At 35.6% G+C, this 20,650-nt stretch overlaps 1 protein-coding gene across 5 annotated transcripts in view; it reads right to left on the reverse strand.

Moving 5' to 3' along the window:
• Positions 1 to 20,650, reverse strand: part of NBEA (neurobeachin) — a 452,410-nt gene that overhangs the window by 152,543 nt on the left and 279,217 nt on the right. For all 5 annotated transcript variants that reach the window (XM_058019299.1, XM_058019300.1, XM_058019298.1 and 2 more), the window contains one exon: positions 11,040 to 11,183. In XM_058019299.1, coding sequence (XP_057875282.1) covers positions 11,040 to 11,183 — 144 coding nt within the window. The remainder of the gene's footprint in view (positions 1 to 11,039; positions 11,184 to 20,650) is intronic.

Here is a 20,650-nt window from a genome sequence, read left to right on the forward strand (position 1 = left end):
CCTGAAAATTACACTGGAGGTATATCTGCTAAGAAGATTGGGCACAATTACTCCTAAGGAGGGTAAGGAAAATGCTTTTCTATGCTGAATTACGAAAAAAGACATTTACCTGCTGCAGGCCTAGAAGTCTAACTTTTAAAATAAAATTTTGGTGATTACCCATAAACAAAAATGTATTAGCTGGGACAAGTACTTTGAAAACATATCCAATCAGCTCAACCAATTTAATTTTACAACCTACTGGTAATTACTCTGAAAAAAACCAGGTGGATGTTGGCATACTTAATTTTTAACTGATACTGGTTTAAAAGAAAAAACATATAGATCTTTTTACATGTACATGTATTCAACATAGATTAACTGAAACCAATACTTTTACTAAGTAAAATAGTTTGCATAAATTACATTTTGTAATTTGATATGACACTTAAACAAGAATTTTAGATAATAGGAATAATACCTAAAAATTACTCACAAGATAACTGAAATAAGACAACTGAAATTTCCTCAGCACTTTAACTGTAAAGCCAGGTGTATCTGGCACTGAGTTGTATTTGAAATGTATAGAAATCCTTATACTTTAAAAAAACAGATGTAACACATGCACAAGCACACAAAAACTTCAGTTACTTGAAATGAAAGTCACATATCATGGAAGTAGAAAGAGATATAGGTACCAGAATCCTTTGGGAAAAGCTCTTTAGTCTGAAAAATATTTCAACCAATTAACATCTAATATAACACATGCAGTGCCAAGTAAATAACAAGTAAACAAGGTAAAATTCCTAAACAATTCACAGAATTTAGTCTATTTTTGTTCCCATTGTCATCCTAAATTTGATTCAAACTACCCTTTAAAAAGATTTCTGCAGTAAATATATTGCACTTACATGAGGATGGCTGCCCCCAATTTGTTCTCTGCTATAGCGAACCCTTGAAGGCAGTAACTTCACTCAAGCCAAGGCCCTTATAAGAATGTACATATACAGCTCCCTTTACTCATTACTTTCAACAGTTTCATTAAAAATAATCTGCACAACTTTTTAAATGCAAAACCCAGAATCTAAGTCTAAATATTACTATAATCTTGGTTTTCTCTTCCACCACTGAATAATATCCCAAATTATTTTCTCCTGTTTTCCGAGGTGTCCAAGCTTATTTTGTTGGCTTTTTACCCCTGCACAATCATATGTTTCATATTGTGAGAGAGGGATTGACTTTTTTTGTTTGTTTAAATGCCATAGCCAGTGTGGATAGGTCCTGATACTCAAGATTTTCCCCACTTTTCCCCCCTTTCCTCCATAAAGCATGCAACACTACTACTACTAACATCAAAGATCAACTTAAATGGTCTTTTTCAACAACAATGACTAAACAATTACAGCAATTCAATTCTCTTAAGTGGTTGCTATAACAGCAAGCAAATGTGTTTGATTAAAAAGAAAATGTAAATAAAAACAGTCTTGCATATTATAACTGTGAATAAAATAGTAAGAAAGAATTACATAGTTTTGATGAGATCATGAAAATAGTTAAATATAGTGCTGCTTGAGAAGAAAAAAAGTAATTTTATCTCAAACATATACATTTTAATTAAGTGACATATGCACCTTCACGGGTAAATAATTATTATTTTAATTCTATACCTTCCGAGTCTCATTAAAAGAAAAATATTAAATAGTACTTTTTCCTGAGGGAAAACATGCCTCCCAATATTTCTAGGAATATAAATTTCTTTATATTGTTCTAAAGGTGATAGGAAGCAACCACTTAATAGAACAGTTAGAGAAAACGCAAAGACAAACTCAACACGAAACCAAAGTCAGTCTTACTGAACCACTGAAGGTCCTGTGGAACAATTATCTGTGTGTCTAACAGCCCAAAGTGACAGAAACACAACTTTTACTCCCTTTTGCAGGTAAAGTCAGGTTTACTCTGTGGCACACATGAGAACTTCTGAATGTGCTGAGGTTCCCAATGGCTTACATGGCTTTAGAGTTTTTCCAGGACGTGTCATAGTGCCAACCTGCCAGATGATCAGGTATTAATAAGAGTCAAGACTCCCCCTAATTATTTACATCTGGCCAGAAATGTAAATATTTGGGATAGGGACCTCACTACTGCAATGCACACATTTGCCACTTCAAAATTAGATTCATACAATGTGCTCTGCCTGAAGCTATACCTTGGAAGGACTGTGTAAATTAAGATGGTTTAGAAACTTAAGAACTTGATTGTTAATCAGTGCATCCAGATGTGAGTATTCTACACTGATGCAGTAGGACCTGCACTAGCTCCCTTCTCATTCTCAGGTAAAACTTAAGATACTTTTTCAACCTAGAAAACCTTAAGTGATGCTGAACACACTCACATGAGTAACAATTTTTCTCTCTGTGAGAGCCACTATAGCTAGCTATTTAATCAAAATGTAACAGAAAAAAATGCACCCTAGAAAAGTATATTTAACGTTCAAAATGCTTAATGAACATGAACATGCTTAATGTTCATTTAAAAAAGAAAGGAGAAAGCAGAGAGAGAAGCCTGCTATAATGGTATACCACTGAAACAGGAACTCAAGTTAACAAGTCAGGAACACAAGGGATCAAATCCCAGATGCCAGTCTGAGCAAACCAGACTTGACAGGTATCTTATACAGTCCAGTTTGTGTACCTTGTCATGCCCATAGGGCTCAATTGATGAGGAATTTAAGGAAATAAGCCCTTCAGCTTTCATTCCTTCCAGTCTCCATTATGGAAAAGCTCTTCAGATAAACTGTAATTCTTGTATTTCTTGAGACCAGAGTGAACAGAAATCTTATGTTCAGATAGCGCATGATATTTTAAGGTCTATCTTATATAGATAGTAGCTCCTATATTTTTGTGGGAATAAAGATATAGGTTGTTGGTTCAGCATACAACTTGACAGGTATCTTTGGAAAAATCATTTGGGATGCAGCAGTTGTTAACTTCAAAATTTTCTGAAAATATGAGTATCTCTAAACCACACCATAGCCAACCCTAGTGCAACTGAGTCTGCTAGCTAGCTGCATGTACTTCATTCCCACAGTTAGGGTAATTCAGAAGACTCTTCCACAAACATCCTCTGGTACCTATTGAAAGGAGAAGTGATGTGACAGGCTCTGTCATTCAGCCTTTTTTCCTTACCGACCTGATTCCATTGCTGGAATTTTATTGCTTCTCAGGTCTTTACTCTTGTTTAAAAATCTGTTCAAAATGGCTTCCAGGTTCAGAAATTACAAAGACAGAGACTAACAGAGGGTGCTTACATAAACCTTGTTCCTTTAGAAAGCTGAGCTAAAGGTATGGGATGAGGCCTCCTCTGGTACAATTTCTGGTTAATTAAACCAAGACTAACCAAAATGCCTTCTTGACTGATCTAGTTGGCTTCAAAAGAAAAAAAGAAAGGCAAAAAAAGTCCTGTCCAAAGGTCAAGGAAAGTGCTTAGTTTAAACATAGATGCTGTCAATACAGTTCTGAATATATTCCTTCAACTAATCTATGGTGGGTTAGTCCCAACATGTTTCTATGAAGAATAAATGGATTTTTGCATGGGAACCAATTGCATAATGAAGATGAAATAAGATGAAAAATGGTGGAGTTTCCTTATGTCTAGGCATGTCTTCCTGCAGTCTCCTATATATCAGGTAGCTCATCAGCTTGACCTTTGATGAATTAAGCAGTTCCATCCAGGGTGTAGCACATCAGGAAAAGGGAGAAGCTACAGACCTATGGAGCCATAGGCTCCACTGTAGTCTAATTTTGCAGCCTTAGAAATTTCAAAAAAAGAGTTTTGCAATGTATGGAAAAACAAATTAAATAGACTGTTATCAGTGGACAGTAACAAAACATGAAGCACTCTCAGAGCCACTCATAAATACAATCCAACAGAGTTTGAACTGATTTAATTTTAAAGCTTGGAAAGCAGGAAATCTGGTTGTCATTTTAAAAGCTGAAGGTGTTCAGTCTTTGAGTTGCTGCACTAAGGTACAAAGAGAAGAGTTCTTCAAAGCTGTGCTTAGGAGCACTATCATATGTGACTGACAACCACCTTATAAAATATTAAGATATTTTGGATAGTAATATGGAAAAAATGATTAGAATAAACACTGAGCTGTCTAAAAATAGTATGCTATAGAAACTGTGGGCCTTTTTCTTTTTCAGTGTGAAAGCCAACTACATATCAAAAGTATAATTGTTTTCAGTTTATGCCTGAATCTATCCTCCAAATTAAACTCATACAAATATGTTTTTCTTTTTTTATACTTAGACTTGAGGATCAAAATCTGAATACGTAAAAAACAGAAACTACGAAAATCTGGTTGAATTAAATTTCCATGTTTGGAAGTAAAAGGCTTGTGTGGTTATATATCTATCAGAGAATGCGAAATGGAATCACTCTTTTTCCACATTCCTGTCATTTTTCCAGACAAGCAACTGCCCCAATGAAATTCCTATCTTGAATGCTAATTTGCAATAATAATGAAGTTTGAAATGAAAAAAAAAATACTTAGTAGTGCATGATGAATTCAGTGAAGAGTTTCCATTTGAAAGCTTGAAAAACTAGGAGAAATATTAAGACTTTTTTGTATTTTCAATCAGAACTTTTATGTTTGCTACTTAATTTACCTATTTGTGTGTGCACATGGATATACATACTTTCATAAAGGAAAATGCGTAATGTATGGCAAAGCTTAAGGTACCTTAGCCACCTCCAGGCAGAGAGAAAAAGAAAGTGAGAGTGTAAGAGAGAGAGAAGAGAGATAAAAAGGAAGGAAGTGGCGGAAGGAAGGAAGGAAGTGGCGGAAGGAAGGAAGGAAGTGGCAGGAGGGAGGGAGGGAGGGAGGAAGGAAGGAAGTGGCGGAAGGAAGGAAGTGGCGGAAGTGGCGGAAGTGGCGGAAGGAAGTGGCGGAAGTGGCGGAAGTGGCAGAAGTGGCGGAAGGAAGTGGCGGAAGGAAGGAAGTGGCGGAAGGAAGGAAGGAAGTGGCGGAAGGAAGTGGCGGAAGGAAGTGGTGGAAGGAAGTGTCGGAAGGAAGTGTCGGAAGGAAGTGTCGGAAGGAAGTGTCGGAAGTGTCGGAAGTGTCGGAAGTGTCGGAAGGAAGGAAGGAAGGAAGGAAGGAAGGAAGGAAGGAAGGAAGGAAGGAAGGAAGGAAGGAAGGAAGGAAGGAAGGAAGGAAGGAAGGAAGGAGAAAGTATCAGAAGTACAAGCTATTAGAGGCTGAGAGAGAATTATTAGGAAGCTCCACTGTGTACTTGCTATGGTACTTGCTGGATTTCCCTTGTGGTTGTTGCTTTCTGCCCTCTGGGCCACTCCAGACCATCAGAGCCACTGGAATGTGGATGGCAACTTCTGCAGGAGGAGGAGAGAATGTGATGGACAACAGGGCTCCATGGGAGAGCACACACCAGGGCAGGAGGAGAAGAGTTGGAGAGGGAAGATGAGATCACCCTTGGAACCACTGTTGTGCTTTGTTCTCCAGGAGGGAGAAGGATGAAGATGATTCTTTTCCTCTACCCCTAAATGTCCTGAGTAGGCTGTGGTCACTGCTAGAGACAATGGCAATACTATTTGGTCCTTTCTTTCAATCCATTACTCTAACAGCAGATAATGCAACAAAAATTTCTCTGGTTGGCCTCAAATACATTATTTTTATATGCCTGAAAAATCTCATAATTTGAAAATCTGCCTTCTCAGTAGAGGCCCAAGTTTATGTTGTGTTTTTTCTTTTTTTCATTAAGAAAATCTACTGTTTGTCTACCTGTTTAGTCTGTTAACAAAAACAATAGAAATAATACTACATGTATTATTAAAATTTTGAGAATGGCAACAGAAGAAAACTCAAGAAAATATATTCCTCCTTTACTCCTTAGGAATAAGTAAGGTAAGTTCCAAACAGCTTTGCTTACCGGAGATTGTCTACACTGGTCAACTCTTGTAAAGAAAATCCTTGTCAGACTTTGGCCAAAAGAAGTGTTACCATAACTCAAAATGTATGGGTATAAATTTTAAATGTGTATTATACATCTGAAGATGAGTCAAAATATATGTTTTCCATAAAAAATACTTATTTTGCAAGATTTTTTGGCTTTAGGTGCAGTTCCTTGATGCATTAGTGGTTTCATTGCTGCATCTGGTCCTATGCAAGACTTCAACATAATTTCAGAAATTTAAATGAGCTGTTTGTTAAAACCTGGAATAGAAAATTTCCCCATGGGCTAAATAATTTATATTTTTTAATTTTTCTTTTTGTACTGCTATACAACTTTAATTGTAACTCTATGTAGTACAACTTTTGGCACTATTCCAATTCTCTCTAATGACATAATCTAGAATGTTTTCATTTGGAAATTGGTCAAAATTATGATAATTTCTGTTAGTTTGTCTGAAAAGAGACAAAAGGCTTATATTGCATAGGCCACAAAACAGATGTTGATAATGTTTGTCTGGACTTCAAACAGATGACCTGGAAGTGAAAGGTCTTATATCTCATTAATAATAATACAAGCTGTCAAATCCCCCTGACCTAGTGTGTTCCTTAGCACAGGGCAGTAAGTCAATGCACTGAGCAGACTCCCAAGAAGTCTGGAGAGAAGGCTTTTCACATTTAGTCCTCAGACTGGGGTGGACTTGCTACTCGTGCTGGCTCAGATGGAAGATCTGCTCTCATTTATCAGTAATAGTGCTGCTTTCTAGAAATATTTCTACTCTGAAGTTCAAAGTTGCTAAAAGTTATGGCAGTGCTGGGATGCTGTATCTGTATAAAAATTCCTGGCCTATTTGTACTAGGGGGGAGGCTTCTTCCACCTCAAGGCAGATGTCCAAGGAGAAGGGAAGATTCTGTACTGAAGGTTATGATACTGTAAGACTAAAATTCATTAAAGGCAGTTAGTGGTTTTCCTTGTGTTTATTTGGATGAGTTGCTCAATCTGCTCATATAATGGAGCAAATAACATGTATTTATTCTTGCAAAAGTGTTGTGAGGCTGTAATTCACCGTGGCTGATGAGGAAGTCAGCTTCTGAGCTGATTGAGCCCACGCAAGTAACCAGATGCCTGCCAAAGCCCTTTGTCTTCCTAAAATAACTCAAAGCATCATATCCTCCTATTTTTATTTCCTTTCTTTCTTTCTAGAAAATACTCTTTTAAAGAGTAGCAAAAGATTCTATCAAGGATCCCTTGCTTGGCTGGGGTATGTTTGCTGCTCTCAACAGCTCTATGACAAAATAGATGAAATGTGCTCCAGTTAAGAACATGTATCTTTCAAAAACGTCAAGGCTAAATTCTGCTCTCAAATGCACACAAACAAGTCTCATCAAGTGAAATGCACCTTCAGAACAAAGAGAAGAGAACATCTTCCTAAAATATAGAATTCATAAAACCTGAGTAGATCAACATTTATTTTTTTAATGACCTATTTTAATGCAAGATCAGTGCTCTGAAATAAACAACCCAGCAACCCAACCCAAACGACAAACTTTGTTAAAAGAAAACTGCATATCTACTAGATCTACTGCCTTATATCCTTGTAAAAATGCAGGGTTATAATGTTAGAACACACCCACAGATTTTTCATTTTGAAATAATGACCTACTAAGCAGGAGACAAACTGTTAGCAAATTTAAATTCTTAGGATCTTAAGGGAAAACCTAAATATTTAAAAGCCCCACTGCAGCATTAGGAAATATAAATGGAAAAGAAATGGACAAAAGTTAGTAATATCAAGTCACTACAGTGGATTTGATTGTATTACCCAGAGATTCACAATATATTAGGAAACTGTTAAATTTGACTGAGCTATGTCAATCATTAGTTCTAACAGAGATGTGACTTGCCTCTTGAAGTGAACAGTCTGGGAAGAAAAGGAGCTAAAACTGAAACAGAAACATGTAAAATATTTTAATACATAAATGCTGAAACAAGAACAATGTCTTTCGCTAACTCATACTGCAAGACAGTTTCAATACTGCTTTTGTTAAAAATTGTGATGCAAACTTATAAGTCATAATCCTAAGACCATAATAACATGGAATCAGATTTTCATATTTTATTAAAATGTTACTTAATATAATGAAATCTGACCAACTGCAATTGCAACATATGGAATACTAAGATTATATAATAAAACTATTCAGACTATAATTATTTAAAAATTCTCCATACCATATGCAATTTATCAAAGCAAACTTTACATTGATTTGTGCCACATGGTTGATGAAAAACTATAAAGAGTCTCTGGAACAAAAGATATGTACAGATAACTTTGTATGAACAATCTCAATCTGTTTCAAACTTCCCTTTTTTTCAGTTTTAAGTTCACAAATCAAAATATTGTATTATTTATATCCTCTTAGTTAAAATTTTTCTAAAACCCAAGGCCTTATCTGTTTAAAGTGTGCTTTAGTTTCATGGAATAAACAATGCTAAATTGTTTTAGTTAAATGTGGACAATCTTAAATCAATTGAAACCTGGTTTATAAAGATTTTGTTTAATTCCTATCTCTTACTGAGACAATCCAAATCGTTGTAAATCAGGTTTGAATTGATTTAAGCTTTAAAGTTAAATTGGAGGCATATCTGAATATAGAAATTCCTATGTGTCATTTCACTCTGAGCAGTAACTAGATATAAATGATGCTGTGCTATGCCATAACCAGATAGATCTCAAAGATTTCCAGATCATGTATACTAAATGTACATAACTCTTTAGAATTAGACAAGAACAGACAGTGTGGCTTTATTGGGACCTGTTCTTCAGAGCTGTCAGAGATTGTTCAGACCTTCTTAGGCCAAACCCACACCTCCTTTACCTACTGCCTTTCTTGATTTCAGTTATTCGACTCAAGTTTCAGACCCATGCTCTATATACTGAAAACTGGGAAAAACAGTGATATCATTGTATGGAAAATCCTGCAAAATCAGCAGCTAAAGAGAGGGTATCATGGGATTCACAGGGTTTTCACCAATGTAAAATTTACGGAAGACATGTATGATACTGTGTGTGATCATTAACTCTCAACATCAGCTCCAAAGATGAGTGAGAGCTGAGTAGCAAAGGCTGCAGTTAATCTAATGGTAAAACTGAGATAGTGGAGTGTGGGTTCCTTTTGAGAAGCTCACAGGTTTTGGTACCATATGGCACCATTATCACATCACCTCACCACACTTGGAAGCAGTTTGCCTGCTCTGTTAGCATTGATAGGGAACACAAGGGCATCCTGTCAATATTTCAAAATTTTTTTTTCCACTTTCTATTATTTCTGCTTTTGCAATGCTGACAATATCTCCCAGTTTTATGAGCAGTAAAAGCAAAGGACTAGATTGACTGTGCCATGTCCTGAGGGAGCAGGAGTTGCCATCCAGCAGAAATCTTGAGTAAAAGGATAAATTGCACATTAATTCTTAAGGACACATTCAAATACTAGGTTTTTGCAGAGAGAGGTAGCTAGAGGAATAGTATTGCATCAGTATGTTTGAACAAAATGTCAGTGTTGTGGCACAGAGAAAACTTCATTTCTGACTGAGATTTTCCAGACTGGGTAAGAATTTTTCATGTCCACTTTGCAGTTTTTCATCAGTATTTCAATTAAATGCATATTTCAGCCTCTAAACAGCCTTTTAAACTACTGTGTGCACATTTAGTTGGAAACAGTGTTCTTAGATATAAGAACTTAGCCAAAGCAGCACTGAGTTTTCCTCCTAAAAGAGAAAGGGACATTGATCAAATTATCCCACTTAGGGTCCTGCTTGATGCACTATTTTATTGACTTTAGGCAACAGTGTCTCAGCAGCAGTTTAGCTGAAGATTGAGAAAGCAAGTAGAGTGACTGTGATAATCATATACTGATGCTTGCTCGCAAATAAAAGCATCTATTTCTCCCTCTCTGCTCTGCGTTAGTTCTAAAGTACAAGATTAACTTCCATGTAGGTGATTGTTGGGGTTTTTTTGCCTTTTCATTTTTTTGTGGGATTTTTATTTGCTTTGCTTTGATTTTATTTTTATTTTTTTAATCATCTACTTATGATCTTGTCTTTGCTACAGATTTTTACTATGGTGTCAGAAGAAAGTGCAGGAGCAAAGATGGCTATTTCAGAAATTCAATTATGCAGAAAAAATCATGACATCACAAAACTCTCCTTTAGTGGAGTAGCTTAATAAAGATATTTCTAAGTAAATTAATCTAAAAAACTTCATACCACATTTAATATTTCTCAGTTTTATCCCATCTGAGAAGAGAGTGCATTTTCATCTTTCAACATGTCCTTTTTTCCAGCCTACTTCCCAGGGAAGGTAGTATCACCTCTGAGACAGAGCTGTAACAGAACCTGCTAGAAGACAGCTGAACAGATCTCACTGCACTCCCTCAGCCAGGAAGGGACCAGAAGGGTTCTCTCGTGCATATTTACAGAGGGTTCATTCCCAGCTCATGTGCTAACTCCCAAAGTTCATAGCTTGGTCACAGCTCCATTCTCTCTTAGCCCTTGCTTAAAACAGGCAACTTTTTCTCTCGCTGTGACAGATGGGCTGAGACACTGCGGATCCCCCTTAACTCCATCACTGAGAGAACTGGGTGCCAGCAGGAGGGCAGGTGTCTCTGCACAGGCTGCGTGGCACTTGGGATCAGGCACAAGCACACTCTGACTCACAAACCCCTGACTTGTGGAAAGAGTCCATTTACACTTTAACAGACAAAAAAAAAAAAAAAAAAAAAAAAAAAAAAAAGAAAAAAAAAGGCTTCATATTGGTATTTACAGACTTTTCAACAAGTGACCCTTGCTAATAAAAGCACTTCAGGTATTGCTATTTCTCACATCTCTGCTCAAAGTCTGTGCAATGGGCAAATGCTTTGTACTCACTGCCCATACCTCAAGGAAGTAGAGAGGAAGCAATAAAATCTGAAATGCAAAGAATCTGTTCATATTGCAATTGTATGCTTAGCTGTGAATATTAAGACATTAACCACAAAGGTTAAGAGCTAACAACTGTTTGACTTTTAGCTTAGTTCTAATGAAAAGTATAATTACCTGCCAGGTTATCAATCTCTTTTTCTTGGAGCAGGCTAACAGCATCATCATCTCCTTCCAGCAAAAGCTCTGTTTCTGCATTCTGATTTACCACTGCTTGACTTCGGAAAGTTTTCTTTGACTTCACTACATCCTCTTCAGTGCCTAAAAAAAGTTACAAATGTTGTGAATTTACCTGAATAATATTTTAAATATAAAACAATGACAGTCAAGTAGTAAAAACATTACAGTATAAATCATCTTTATCAAAAAGAAAAGAAGGAACATTTTCTAAAACTTTACCAAGGTTTACAAAATATGCAGGTCTATTCTGTTTTCTGTCCTGTCCCAAATAAAATACAAATTTTTCCACAAAGACTCTCCTGGTTTTAATAATTGCTATTTACTTTGTGTTCAATGTTGTTCCATTAGTTTTCCACCTGCAACAAATTCAGCAGGAATTTCTTTTGGGTTCCTGGTGCCCTGACTTTGACTGACCTGAGAGCACAAGCCACCTACTCTAAATAAAGAAGCTGCTTTCAGGAATCAAAATCTCTCAGGATTTTTGACTTTTCAAATAGGAGGGACAGAGTGGTGAAATAGAAGTTGGTTTGTCTCTGATACACAGTAACAGCAAGGTAGGCTATGCCGAGATTCAGAAAAGACAGAAAAAAAGGACAAGCGTGGTGAGGGAACTGTGGTGCACATCTGTGTGTGTGTTTTTAAGCAACACCATAAAAATGGCAGTACGTGAACATGTGCCAATTACCTAAAGGTTTTCATGGATAATATTCATTTTTCTTGACTACAGTTGGCTTTTTCTATTCAGCCTGATGGTTCCTTATGGCAGGAGATTTAACTTATTGAATTTTGGGAGTATCTTATTGGAACTTGCCTGATTTTATTCTTATGATGCAAAAAATAAATCCTAGTGTGGTCAAATGACAGAATCATAATTAGGTTTTATATCATAAATAACTTTCATGTTACTGTTGTGACCTCCTCATAGTATTTCTTAGCTTGGAAGACGTCATAAGTTCTATTTTCAGTACTATGGACTCACAGTAGCCTCAGACAAGAAAGATTTCTATTTTTTTTCTTAAGCAGAAAATCCTGCATCTTCACCTTGGACCATACAAGACCTGGGCATCTCCACTGCTGTCAATCAAGAAATAAACCCTCTAAACTATCTCTCTTTTTGGGTAGGATAATTTGGAAATTTGCTTCCTAGTAAGCTACAGAATGAGTGTGAAAATAGGCAAAACTACGCACATGTGGATTTTGTTTGTCTTCCACAATGCCTGAATTTAAACAGGATGAAAACTATCATGGCAGATGTAAAATGCTGAGGTAAAGTCCACTAAGACACATGGCCCCCTATTAATACAGGGCAACTAAGAAGAATACAGTAAGCAGACAGGTTAGTGAAGAGAGATACATGGAATGGAATTGATGGATCAGGCAGTTTTGTTATTGCAAGCAGTTGGGAAGACACTATGATTTTACCTTCTACTCTTAAGAGTCTTTTAATTAGCTTGTGCACAGGAGAGTCACACCACATAAATAAAAATGCTGGAGGCATATCTTTGAGGGAGTGTTTACTCTGTTTAAAGATCACTGCTAACATGCCACTTCATCACAGGCTGAAAAAACTCATGTTTTATGTGCCCTAACATTAAGTTTTTCAGATACTATTGCTATTAACTCATTTGCTGGTTCTGAAACTACATTCTGAAACTCAGAAACGGTGAAGAGAAACAAGTAATCAAAACCCCATTTTCTTCACCAAACTCAAAATTAGGAACTTGTTTGCTGTTATCTCCATTAGGACCATTCTGATAGCGATTAAGATGTTGCTGCTGTATTTTAAATATGCTGTGTTTTGCAGTGTTTACTTATTAGGCTATGATTATTACCTCACTTGTTTTTTAAGGTTTTTACTTAACTAGCTATAAATATTTGCCCAATTTAAAACTTGTTCAATTAACTAATTGTTGGAAAAGTTTTCAGTATTAGTACAAGTTTTGGGGTTTTTTTTTGTTTGTTTGTTTGGTTTGTATTTATTTTTTCTTCCTTCTTCACAAAAAGAAGTAAGAATGGTAGGAGTTAGGAAAAAACCACAAAAAAGTTAGGTGCTGTAACAGATTTTCAGTTGCATTACGTCAGAATTATTCTGCATATTAAATCAGTAGGTCTGGATCTTGGTATATTTCTGTTTACAGTGAGGGAGTTGAGCATCATTTGCCACAAATAATAACTCCTGTTGTGACACAAGAGGAGACTGGGCCTGAGATGAACTAACATGGTGGAGGAAGAAAGCACCAAAACACTGTTCCCTTCCTTTTTGGTAGCTCTAATCAGTTTTATGTAAGTTTCTGAGCTTTATAAAATGAGATAATCAAATTAACTGATTGAAAAGCGCTAATCTGGAGTAAGAATATCTTCAAAAATATCTTCAGAAACTGATTTATGACAATTCTATAAAATTATTTATGCATGGAAATATATTTTTTAAATTACCAGGAAGAAAGTCCCAAGCTCCAAATCATTACTAACATTTAAACTACATGCAAAGAACTTGAAATTAGGGTATTTTAAATTCTTTGTGATGAGTGTACCAGATTACAGAAATATTGCCAGACACAGGTGTAAAAAACACGGTAGAGTAGAAGGCATTAAATTAGTTTGGCAAATTCAGAGCTTAGCAACAAGACAAATATATATAAAATCCATTCTGGATTATAATATTAAAAATACATTTGTTTCTATGAAGTATAATAGATAGTCCTTCTTTGTCTTGATGGAAAAAACCCCTCTGGTTTGGCTGTTGTTAAAATTTATCACTCTGTTGAGTGCACCTTAGTTTTGCTGTACTGTACCAAACATCTATCTAAATGAAAGTGTACAGGACCTGGAGTTGCCCTTCAATCACTATATCCTTTATGAATTAGAGTTCCATTTATCAAAATTACAGCAAGAAGAGTAAGGTCTCACAGGGCTGTCTCATTACAAGGCTTGTAAACACTGTCCTTACAAAGAAATGGTTTAACACCTAACAAATCAAAAACTGATTGGGAATAGAATTTATTTGAGATCATCTATCTTCGGAAGACGTGCTGTACTGAGTGCACTTCGTGGCCTTTCTAGCCATTCATCAAGAAATTAACAAGCTAATACCACAGACCACCAGATCTCCTTGGATCCTGAAATGTGAAATATGTTCAAAACAGATCTGTCACAGATGTTCTATTTTTATATTTCAAGACAACTTCAAAAAGATTTTAAAACAAGAGAAACTCTCTGAATAACAGAAAGAGGAAAAACAACTTGTCTCTTTAAAACCAGACAACAAACTGAATAAAAAATTATATGACATAAAATGATGTCTATTATTGTTAACAATGATATAAAAAGAAGAAATGAATAAATAAATATTTGATATTTCGGTGTGTTGGAAAAAAATCAAAACAATTTTTTTTTTCAAAGCTTCAGAAAAATTACTATGAAATTAAATCTATGGCCAGACATTTCATTTCAAAATTTTTAGCACACAAGGACCCTGTGTTCTAAAGACACAAAATGAAATTGTATTAAGTCTAATTAGAATATGTTTCAAATCCATTAAAAAAAGAAAACATAAAACAAAACTAGATGTCATTTCAAGAAAGCAGTTGTGACACTGGAGGGCACAGAACTAGAATTGGCAGATGCTATCAGCTCTTGTCCTTATTAAGTTCCTTCTTAAGGGATATTTTAAGGGATAGACTTAAGGGATAGACTGGGATTTGGAAAGGAGCCTTGAAGCAAGCAGCTAAGTATTTCTTAAAACTACATTTTGCAAAGATTTTGGAGGCAATAAGTCACTCAGATTGCCCTGAAGTCCAGCTGGATTTGGTGACTTAACTTTCTTGAAACTTAAAAGCTCTGTCTTAAACATATTTCAAAAGAATTTATGCACAGGACTGGATAAGTTGTTAAAAAATCCTTCTTTCATTACACTTAATTGTTTTTGTAAATGCGCATGATACAAACTGTCTTTCTGCAGTATTTTCAGGATAACTGAAAACAGCTCACTTTTAAAAGGAATTAAAGAAACCAACCAAAATTCCTCTATAAAACCTCAATATTCATGGGAAGATGTGTATTTTTTAGGTCTGAAAGATTGTATAAGCTGCACAGTTAACTTGTTCAGCATTGCCAAGTACGTAACAATCTCTCTTCTAGTAGCATCACTTTTCCTTAAACAGAAACTATTAAGCAGTCAAAAAGAACCAAACAAAAAAACCAAAACCACAACCAAAACAACAACAGCAAACCAAACAAAAGCCACCAAAAAACTCCCTCCCAAAAAAGAACCATAAAAACCATTACCACAACCCCTCAAAATATATTCCCTAATAATTTCCCTAATAAGAATAGGAGAATCTAATGTTAATTTTCAGCTACAACCACTAGAAATATTTAAAATAGGCAATACTTCATGAAACAGGGGTGGGCTAGGTGAGTGTTTTCATTATGTTATTTGAATATTTAAGTCTCTATTTTCAACTAAATCAATGAATTCCCTGCTGGGTTCTGTAGGTCACAACAGGTTCTAGGGATGCAATCTACATTTCAAAGACACTGTAAGGGACCAGATCCAAAAAACCTGTCCCTAAATAAAATTTTAAAATTAGCAGTACAAACACAGTATATTATTGATTTATTTTATGTTTATGTACTTATTTCATAAAGAATTAAACTAATTACTCTGATTTAGTTGAACACAGTGAGGGGGTTTCTAGCTCTCTCTTCTATTCATTCAGTATATATCCAAATATAGTGTTTTATACTTTTTTCTTTCTGCATTTAGTAAAAAATGAGGTTAAAAATGTGGTTATTTCTAAGAAAAGTTTGCTTGGTAATACTGTGGCCAACAAAAGGAGACTACTGCTTCTTATAAAGTTGTTTCCATAGTTTACTTCAACGAATTACCGATAAGGCAATTTATGTAGTGAGTGCTCTTTGATCTTTGAAGAGAGATGGCAGAATGGAAAGTTAACCTCATTTTAATGTTACCTAAATATACTGACAGGAAATTCTAATGTTTCCAAACATCTGGAAATCTGCTTCATGGGATGGTGTTCTTCTTTTCTATAAGAAACCTTTTTCATATACTGTCTTTTACAGTTTTATGTGGCTTCTAAAGGAGCATTTGACATAAGTAAAGTCTGTTCTCTTTACAGTAAAATGCTGCATTTAATTAAAAACTCTCTTTTATAGTGGCTAAAGTAGAGTTTCTGCAAAGCTTACCTCTCCTCAGAAAGTTTTAAGGGTAAACTTGCTTTTTACTCCTTACAGATCTTACAGTATGTACTGCTCTGTAGAGCACTGATTTTCTTGCTGAATTTTTGTCACATAAAGTAGTTTCCACTGGTTTGTTAAATAAAGGAATTCAGAATTAGTTCCTCACAGGAGGCTACCTGACAGTTCATTATGTGAACCATGAAATCATATCACAGGTGAAATATAATTTATCAACAGAGTTTGGAAGAACAAAGCATTTTTTTTTTGAGAGTTTTTTCTTCTTTATTTCACAAACTAACTTCTACAGGAAGAACCAAGCTTATTTATGGACAAAATTAAAATGTACCACTATTATCTACATTTTTTGTTCATGCAACACTCATAATAGTTAAAAATACTTAGAAAAAGAAAAAGATTTGCTAGATAATCTGTCTTCCTGCTTTGTGTATTCTAGCATACATAAAGCTTTCATTGCTAATCTTCAGTAACTTGATTAGGCACCGGTACCCTCGCAGCGGTCACAGTTATGGAGAGCAGCTGCCTGGGAGTCTGCAAAGTGACCTCTACAAAACCCAGCAAGATTAAATCATCGACATGGTCACCACTCTATCTCAGCCTTGTATCTTTCTGCAGGGCTCGGGAGCCAACCTGCCCCACCTATCCCTGGGTCGGCTCAAGGGACACAACTTTTGGCTCTGGGCAGCAGCCCAGGGCTGGCACATCACAGCCAACCCCAACAAGCTGTCCCCACCTGTGCCTGCTTGGGCTGTTATTTAAATTGCAATATGTTTCTGCAACGGGCAGCTTTGACTGGCATGTAATTCAGTTTCCCCAGAGAATCAGAGAAGTGACTGTTGATAAAGGAAGGCTGGTTTAAATAGATCTAATAAAAACCAGAGAAAGCTAAATCACATTTTCATTATTAGGGATCTTTAAAGAAATGAGGAAGAAAAACGATGAAAATTCATAGAAATTAAAATTTGCATATATTTGTATTGGAAATTACTTCCACCAAAAGTAAAACCAAATAGCATTTTTGTTTTCTATAATGGATAAGTACCTGAAAATTTAATCATAGACATTCCATCAATTTTTCTCTAATTTTTATATCTAATATCTGACCAAATTATCTTCTTCATATAAGTAATTTGTAAATAAATACTTAACTGCTTTGTATTTTTTCCTTTTCATATTCTCAGATGCTTTGTACTGTAAAACGAGACTGACACAGACTATGCCAACAAGGAGATTGAGAATACAGGCAAGGCCAAAGCAAACATGTTTCTCAGATAAGGTTGAGGGATTTTAAAAAATAAATACTTGTAGTCAAAGTGTTTTATATTAATAAAAAGGGTCCATCATAAAAATAAAAGTTGAAGTACCATGTTAGGCACTCTTTTTTATTCTGTTGTTCCCAGACACAAAAACTGAGATTCAGAGTGGTCGTGAAATTTATTTTTAGCAGTTGTCAAAATTGTCTTAATATGTTTTTGAGATTTCAGGATTTCTGAGCGCATGAGAGGGATCCTGCACTGATTCAGCCCTGACCATAAACAGCCAGTGGATGACAGACTCAGATGTTCCCAGTCCAGCAAATATTCCAATGCATTTCAGGCTTCTGAAAGGCAGCTCCCATTCTGACTGGAACCAGAGGAAGCCCCTCGAATGGGAACTAACAACAGTCAAATGTTTATATTTGGATTAAGATGTAGTTTGCTGTAATGCGTACACAGAGGAATGGATTCATATTTCATGACTGACAACCTTTACAGATCCCTGATAGTTTGAAGGGCAGCATTTTGGCATATACTGTAGTTTGATAAATTGCAGAAAGAAACCAAATTCTTCTGTGGATAATTTCAACAGACAAAGATGATAAACAAGAAAAATAATTAAGAGCAATAAAATTTTCCTAGGTGTGTTTCTAGCCATTTAAAAAGATAGTAATAGCTGAGAGGAAAATATCTACATCACACCAACAGTTATTGCTCAGTGGAAAGGACATCAAGGACACTTGCAAGTAAGAGAATTGGATCAATATTAACGCGATTTTCATTTCATGCTTCCCCAACTCCAGTAAGCTGACAATATACTCTGATTATGTGAACTGCCTCTGAGTAACATAGAAAAGGTTATTAGAGCAAGAGGTGGAAATGGAATGCACTTTTTATATTGACAGGTCTGCTAATAGAGTGTACTGATTTTCAAAGGCATGCAATGTGTTTTCACAATTTGGTTTTGACAGCAAAAAGGAATTTCATTTATTCTTGATTCAAGATATTCACATGTAAGCAAAGGTTCCTTAAGACAGGCCACTGAGGAGGGAAACCAAACTATTCGAATAGGAAAATTTAATTAATAGGGCAAGAAAGAAAAGGTGATTGAATTTCAATATGTATGACATGATAATGAAACAATGGAATAAATTTGCTAAACAAGGCACTCTATGCTTTTGACACAGCATCTGATAAAACCTTTTTAAGATGACATAAAAGTGAAAAGCATGCCTATGCCACATCTTAAAGTTGAGGCCTGGATTATGTCTGGAAAGTTTTAGATTAGTTCCTAAGCAACATTCCCCAGGAAAAAACATGTTTTGACTATCTGCTTGCAGACCTTAAAGCCAGGATCAATGTAGTCAGACTTCTAAACTGGCACACTCCATACTGAGGAACTGCAACCACATATGCTGGCCTTAATTTTGCTTTCTGTTCACAAAACCAAAAAAAAATTCTAATTGAAAAGCCTAACAATGATAAAACCTTGGAAATAAATGAAATACTCTTTGAAAATATGAACACTTGATAATGCAGTGACATAGAAGAAATGGCATGGCATTTCATGAAATTCCATGAAAAGAAAGTGGCAACCCTCTCTGTGACAGGGATTTGGAACCACATTAAGATCCCTTTTTAGTCAAGCCACTCTATTATTCTATGAAATGTGATCTTACCTCCCAAACCAGGGTATTCTACCTCAATATTTCTAACCCTTACTTATTTAAAATTAGTGTCTCCAAACCGTGTGACTGGTCCTAACCTGAATATTTTAAAAAGAAAATGCATATTACACATCTGCAAGTTTTTAATTCTTCCTTTCTGTGGCCATGGGTGATTATGTCTTTGCAAGAAGGCAATTTTCCCCCTCATCACTTAAGCTTTTGCTCTCAGATCCAAAAAAAGATTGGCTCTTTGGAAACAGCCACCGTACAGAGCCATAATAGGACAGCAAAAAAGAAAAAAAAATCTCTAGTGCAGGCAATGAATGTGTAGGAAGTAAGTTTAAAATTTTTTATAGTAACTATCATAATTCTGGCAGGTACGCAACCATTTCAATTTCTATCAAAACTACTTATTTACAGAAGAAAGCTTCAACAGCTCATGATCAGTGCTTTGAGAGACCCATTTGCCAACAGATCTGAAATTACATTATCTTTCTGGAATGGTAACCTTTTCAAGTGAAACTCATCTGAAGGCATACAGAAATACCATCTTATACAGTCTTTACACAGACAAAATCTCCTAAACATGACGTAATGTCACATAACATAATGTTTCCTTAAAGGATTGTCAATGTTATATATAAATAATAATTTTTTCAATACAAAAATGTCATTAGAACATCTAGATTTACTTTCTAGATTCCCACTGGTTCAGTGTGCTGCACTGTGGCAATAATGTGTTCAAATGCACTTTTTTCCTCATGTAGACCACCACATCTCCAGAAATGGTTTACATATTTTCACTCAGCAGCTAAAGTAGCTGGTGGGAAGAATTGCTTCTATTTCAGCATAGATCAATGCCTATAGCAACACCAGACAAAGGGCAGCACCCACAGGATATGCACATTTGTGAGGCTTCATTGTGGCTCTAACACTGCAATATTTGTGTTTAAATCTTAGAGCTGCTAAGGGACTACATTCTAGTAGCAGCAGACAGCCCTTATGTTTGGGCCAGGCTGCTATAAACATGTAAGTTCCTCCAAGCTGTAAATGATCTAGCAATAGTAGTTGTACATCAAAGTTATCTATCCAGATAGCAATTATTAATCAAATTAAAATCAAAGCTTTGCAATTTTCTTGATTTTGAACAGAATTGTACTCCACAGTTTAAAAAAAATTATTACTTTCTAATTTTTTTTTTTTTAGCAAAAATAGCTGCAGTTATAGAACATCTTTGTTTCATGCAGACCAGCAGATGAAGAGTGAAAGAGTAATGGTACACAAGACGAGATTCTGAGGGTCTCTCATTAAAACAACTCAATGAGATAATTGAAGTGGGTGAACAGTAATCACTGCCCCAGGTAGAAGGCCTGAGTGTGTATTAAGAAGAGCTAACCCACAAAAA

This window comes from Melospiza georgiana, chromosome 2, assembly GCF_028018845.1.
Source record: "Melospiza georgiana isolate bMelGeo1 chromosome 2, bMelGeo1.pri, whole genome shotgun sequence".
Taxonomy (NCBI): Eukaryota; Metazoa; Chordata; class Aves; order Passeriformes; family Passerellidae; genus Melospiza; species Melospiza georgiana.